At 52.4% G+C, this 6,000-nt stretch overlaps 1 protein-coding gene across 3 annotated transcripts in view; it reads right to left on the reverse strand.

Annotated features, from left to right (window-relative positions):
* Gls (glutaminase) overlaps window positions 1-2,907 on the reverse strand; it is a 65,479-nt gene extending 62,572 nt beyond the window's left edge. For 2 of the 3 annotated variants that reach the window (XM_075955989.1, XM_075955988.1), the window contains exon 1: window positions 2,259-2,907. In XM_075955989.1, coding sequence (XP_075812104.1) covers window positions 2,259-2,665 — 407 coding nt within the window. In that variant the 5' untranslated portion in view covers window positions 2,666-2,907. The remainder of the gene's footprint in view (window positions 1-2,258) is intronic. The other variant, XM_075955987.1, reaches the window with a different exon arrangement.
* Between the last annotated feature and the right edge of the window lie 3,093 nt (window positions 2,908-6,000).

Below are 6,000 nucleotides of genomic sequence, written 5' to 3' on the forward strand. Positions count from 1 at the left end.
TTCGTGAAGAAAGCTGTAGAGTGAGCACATGCCCAACACCATTCTGAGCCTTGTAGAAAGCAGCAACTCTTGATCCGCACAGGGCTGTTTCTGGGTAACACTATAAAATCTGGCAGTCCCCAGAGCGTTGGCAAAGCAGATGGACTGCTGACTGAGGAAGACCTATGCCTTGGAGGCTGGGCTGGGCATTCGGAAAGGTCAAATAGGAGCTGACCTATAGAGGGAAACACTTCTCACGCAGAAAATGGTGCGCTTGAGAGAGGAAAGCCTGATCAAAACTTTTGGAAAACAGATCGAATAGAAACTTCGTTCAAATCATAATGCTTTTTTTCCTATTTTCCCTTTACAAGCATTCATGCCGTTTGTGGTTTGAACCTTGGTTGAAAGCTCTCAGGACTATCATCCTTTCTGAATTGGTTTTGAACCTGTTTAGTTGCTATCTGAATTGTGGTGCAAACACAAGCACACACTAGTCTAGTCCCTTAACTAAAGCAAACAAGGTTATCTTATTGGCACTTAACATTCTCCAGGAATCTGAGCAAATCTTCTTGGGGAATTCCCTCCCCTAAACTGGCCTCTTCTGCTGGGCAAGAAGAGGGGAACAGGATGGGACATTAGCCAGAAGAGCATTCCTAAGATACTGCCCTGAGATGATTTATTAATATTATTAATAGGGCAATGGAACCAGAAACTTCTGGGGAAACAAGACACGAGAGTTCGATTTCCTAGCTGACTTTTTAAAAGGTGGGGGGAGACGACAGAACCAGACATACTTTTAATAGAAGGCCCCTCCCATCCTGCAACCTGGACATTAACTACTCAAAGGGAGCAAATGCACTGGCAGTTCTGCTAAGTGTAAACCTGTGTTTTGTGCCACCAGCCTGGTAAGCAAGATTTGGGCAAAGTGAGCCCTGTATGTGATTAAACATATGTAATACATGTTTTACTTTCTAAAAACATTACAGGTATAACTTTAACCAAGTCTAGGTTTAAAAAAACGAAACACCGAAAGGGATCTAAGGCATTTAATCCAGCACATTTCAATAATGTGCCCACGATCATCAAGCTGGATTGTGGCACAAAGCCATTATCACAGACTACCACAAATTCTGTCCATCATTAAGCGCTTTTGTTTGTTTGGCTGGCTTTGAAATAGCATTTTTCCACTCCGGGAAAAGAACCAGGAATGTTTTAGGAAGGTCCCTGCATCAATTACAGGAAACATTAAGCAGGCCCGAGCTTGAGGTTATCAAATTCACACTTTCAGTTTGACTTACGCTACTGGGCAGATCTGGAAAAAGAGGTACAAAGCAGGAACAAGACACACCATGTCAGGGTCAAGCCAGAAAAATAGGATACAGGAAAAGCCTAAAAGTCAACGTTTACCTAGATGGGAAAGCTAAATCTACTTATGTTAAACAAAAGCGTTCAGGAAAGTGTCATATTTAAGAAATCTCAATTTTGTTCTGGCTAAAGTTCCCACGCTATACACACAATGAGTCAACATCCTATTACAATCAATTCCCCGGTTTCTGCGTGTTTATGCCATACTTCATTTTCGCTCTTAAAAAAAATATCTGTCAACCTCACACACAGTAGACATCGGACAAGCGATTGCTGGTCCCCGTAGGAACAGGTGGCCCGTGCTGCGTGCCTCATCCTCTAGGCCACATGTCCCTACTCCGCCTAATCTCATTTCTGAAGCATTATTTCCGGTGGCCCAGATGGCTCCACGCACGCCAAAACGATCCACCTCCGAAGGCTTAAGAGCTCTCTGCCACATCTGGCATCCAGTGGGATGGTGGCAGAGGCTTAGAGGCGGCGGGCAGTGGGGAAAGGGACCTGGAAAAAGGTGAGCCGGGAGGGCGGAGAGCGCCCGACTCCTCAATGTCACCGGCGAGAGATGGATGGTGGTGTGGGCATCACCCTCGCAGAGCCCGGAGGCGGGCCAGGGTGGCGGCCGCGAGCCGGGGCGCTGAGCACGCGGCCGAGGGCAGGGGGCAGGGGGGGCAGCGGCAGGCCAGCCCCGCCGGGCGCTCGCCGGTCGTCCCGGGGCGACCCGCGCGGACGCGGAGGGGAAGTGGGAGCGGGCGGAGGGGCGCGGGCGGGGCCTGATCACATGGCGCAGGCAGCCGTCGCCGGCCCGCCTGGCATCGCTTTCTTTCTCTTCCGCGAACCCCGGCTGCCCCGCCGCCCGGCCGCCGCCCACCGCCCCGGGCCCGACCGACCCCTCCTCGGCTCTCCCCCACGCCACTCACTTGTCGCCCGCGGCCACCATCTCCTTGCCCTCGCTGTTGCCGAAAGCGTCCGTCTCCCCGGGGCTGTCCTTGGGGCCCGGTGCCGGCGCGGCTGCGGGAGGCGACGCCCCGGGTTGCTGCTGCTGCTGCTGCTGCTGGGGCGCCGCGCCTCCCTTGCCCAGCTCCTGCAGGATCTCCGAGGGCGAGCTGGACAGGCCGCCAGCGCCGGGGCCCTTGGCGCGGCCGCCCCCGCCCCACCACGGGTGGAGCCGCGCGGCGGCCACCAGGCCCGCGGCCGGCCGGTTCCCGCTCCGGGGACGCCGGCACAGGGTGCCGAGGGGCTGCGCGCGCCGCAGGGAGGCTCCGACGGCGGCGGGCGGCCGCCGGAGCAGCTCGCGCAGCATCGCCGAGCCTTGCAGCCGCATCATTGCCGCCGGCGCCCGCTGGGTCAGAAGAGGATGCTCCTGGCGTGGGCGGCCGCGCTCCTCCCGGAACGGCCTGGCGCGCGGAGGAGAGAGGACTGGGAAGAGAAAAGGTCCGCGGCGGGGTGTGGCCCCTGCTCCGCCGCCGCCGCTGCTTCCGAGCCTCCCGGTCGCCGCCTCCGAGCCTCCCGGTCCTCGCCGCTCCTCCGGCCGCCGCGAGCTCCGCACTGAGGCGGACGCGCAGGGGAGGGCCGGAGACATTCCGCGCTCACCCGCCGGGGGCGGGAAGACGCCGCCGGCCCGCCCCCTGCGAGCTCCCCCATTGGCTCAGCCTGCCGACCCCGCTCCCGATTGGCCAGCGGAGCTGTCAAGTTGAGTGTGGGCGCCCGTGCGCAGTCCCGCGGGGTCCGGGAGGGCGGGGAGAAGGGCGACTGACGTGTGGGGCCCCCGCAGCAGGCCGGCCCCGCCGGCGAGGCTCCCCCCCCACGCCCTTCTTCTCGGGCCGCCTGAGGCCACGCTAGGCGTGGACCGCGGCTCCGGGATCCGGCCGCTCACCGGGCAGGTGCGCTCGCGGGCGGGATGAGCGGCCTCCAGCTCCCGGGGCCGAGCCGCGCAGTCCTGGAGCCCGGCCGGGCCGGGCCGTGGCGGGTCGCCTGGTCCACGCCTACTGCTCGCCCCCCGGCTAGTGCTGGGGGGAACGTGTCCGCCCTTCTGAGGGCATCGGTCCTGCCCAGGCAGCCCTGACGAGCTCCATCCCTCTCACAAGTGTGCTTAAAACTTTCCATGGTTGGCTACTGCCCAGAAGTGAAATGTTTTGGAAAAAATGAGCAAAATCTTGTCAGCTATGCTTCTTAAGACATTTTAGAACGTTGGCGCGTAGGGGCAACGAGAAGAGAAAAAGCCAGAGGAGGGTGGCTCTCCTCTCCTAATTTTTTTTTTCCACGCACAGCAATTTTCCACATGTTTCGAACGGCGAAAATTTCATTGGGGCTAGTTGGCTTGAAAGCAAAATTGCAGATACCTTTTTTTATATTTTAAAAGCTGCCAGATTAGTCTGAAATACAAGCATCTGAATATTATTTCTCAAAACCGGTTCAGCCCAGCATCCCTTTGTCCGTTTATACTTTTAGATCTGTGGGTCATCCAATAGCTCCTGGGCCTGCGCACACATTTCTCTCCGGAATAAAAATGTTTTAAAACTATTTACTAAGACAGGTTTAAGTGCGTAGATTCACCAGGATATTTTTAGGAGGATGGGCAGGGGGTAAGGTCCATTATTAATTCTCCAGATCGAGTATCTGATGACTGTTTAATGTGGAACTAGATTAGTCGAATGTGACTAATCACGCCTTGTGTTACACACAGGTTTGCCCTGCTTAAGATGTGTCCCCCCCCCACACCTTTTTTTTTTTTTTAAAAAATCTGCTCTTTAAATGGGAAAAATGTGGGGAAAGTAACGTTGTAGAAAAAAACAGAATTGTAAATTACTTGTGTGGCTTTTATTATTGTCTAATGTGAATATGGGTGGCTTGAAAGAAACCTGTCCCAAAGGGAGTGGCACTATTATGAGGTGCGGCCCTCCTGGAGGAAGTGTGTCACTGTGGGAGTGGACTTTGAGATATCTTTTGCTCAAGTTTCCCTCGGTGTGACAGCGAGCTGACTTCCTGTTGCCTCTGAATCACTCAGCTCCGGCACCACGTCCGTTTACACGCCATGCTCCCTGTGAGGAGCATACTGAACGGAAACCCGAAAGCTGTAAGCGAGCCGCCCCAATTAGATATTTTCTTTATAACAGTTGTTGTGGTTATGGTGTCTCTTCACAGCAATAGAAACCCAAACTAAGACAGTGAACTTGTCAAAAATATAAGAGCGAATCAAAAAGTGATGTACCTAGGAGAAATAATCACATTTTTGGGGAAGAAGGTAGCACATAATAGCCCTAAACACATCTAACTTTTCCCCTGCTCTATGGATGGCGTACAGACCTTAGTGTTTAGTTTCTTAGAAACGGCTAGTGTTCTGTTCTTACTGCCTCCTTTTTCCTACTAATCCAGGCTACACAAACATGAGGACCTGAGGGTCAGATCCCAGGCTGGAACCCCAGCCCTGGAGTTGGGGTGGAGTGGGGTGGGGCGGATCCCTGGGACTCAGTGCTAGGCACTCTAGCAGAACTGGTGAGTTCTGGGACCTCTGACTTCACACAGGGGCAAGCACACTGTACACGTAAATACACACAACATAGGAAAGGAAAAAAAAAATAATAAAAGTAAAAAAAAAAAGGCACCCGGGGCTGGAAAGATGGCTCAGCAGTTAAGAGCACTGACTATTCTTCCAGAGGACCTGGGTTCGATTCCCAGCATCACATGGTAGCTCACAACTGTCTGTAACTCCAGTTCCAGGGAATCCGATGCCCTCATACAGACATGCATTCAGGAAAAACACCACTGTACATAAGAATAAATTATTGAGGGGGCTGGAGAGATGGCTCAGAGGTTAAGAGCATTGCCTGCTCTTCCAAAGGTCCTGAGTTCAATTCCAAGCAACCACATGGTGGCTCACAACCATCTGTAATGACGTCTGGTGCCCTCTTCTGGCCTTCAGACATACACGCAGACTGAATATTGTATGCATAATAAATAAATAAATAAATAAATAAATAATTTTTTAAAAAAGAGAAGGCTCCTATTGGTAGAGTCTTTTCTAGAGTTTCTACTTTTCAGAGCACACTGATGAGAAAGGGTGACTTCTATCACTCAGGAGACCTGCGTCTACTGAAGAAATAATGAAATAATAAAGCGAAATGCTGCAGCCGATTGAAACTATTACCAACAGAGTAAAAATAGGACAGAGGACTTGGATTCTTTTCTTCATTTTATATATTTTTATCTTCCGTGGTATTTTAATTATGCGACTTTGGAAACAGTGTTTCTATTGTGTTAAAGGTAAGTAGCACCTTCTACCCAAACTGTTCTATCAAAACACTTTACATGCCCAGTAATAATCTGAGGAACTACGTTCAAGAAGAAACATTCTCCAGGTTAGTGTGTGCTTAGGCTGTCAGAGACCGGCTTGGACCTCTGCTTTGCCAAGTGGGATGGGGCTCCACGACCCTGGTGAGGTTATCATCAGCCACCCAAGGGAGAAACTGGAATGTGTGCATTTAGCTTCTGCTCTAGCCTGAAGAATGCTGTGCTCGGCCCTGGATACTTGTGTCCTTCATGGTCAGGAAAGGCTACTGCCTCAAGATGGCAACCTAACTTCTCTATAGCTTTCCGATCTTCATCTTCACAAATCGCGAGTTTAGTGTTTGTTGTCCAAGGGCAAAAATAGAAAGTAATTCT

This window comes from Microtus pennsylvanicus, chromosome 22, assembly GCF_037038515.1.
Source record: "Microtus pennsylvanicus isolate mMicPen1 chromosome 22, mMicPen1.hap1, whole genome shotgun sequence".
NCBI lineage: Eukaryota > Metazoa > Chordata > Mammalia > Rodentia > Cricetidae > Microtus > Microtus pennsylvanicus.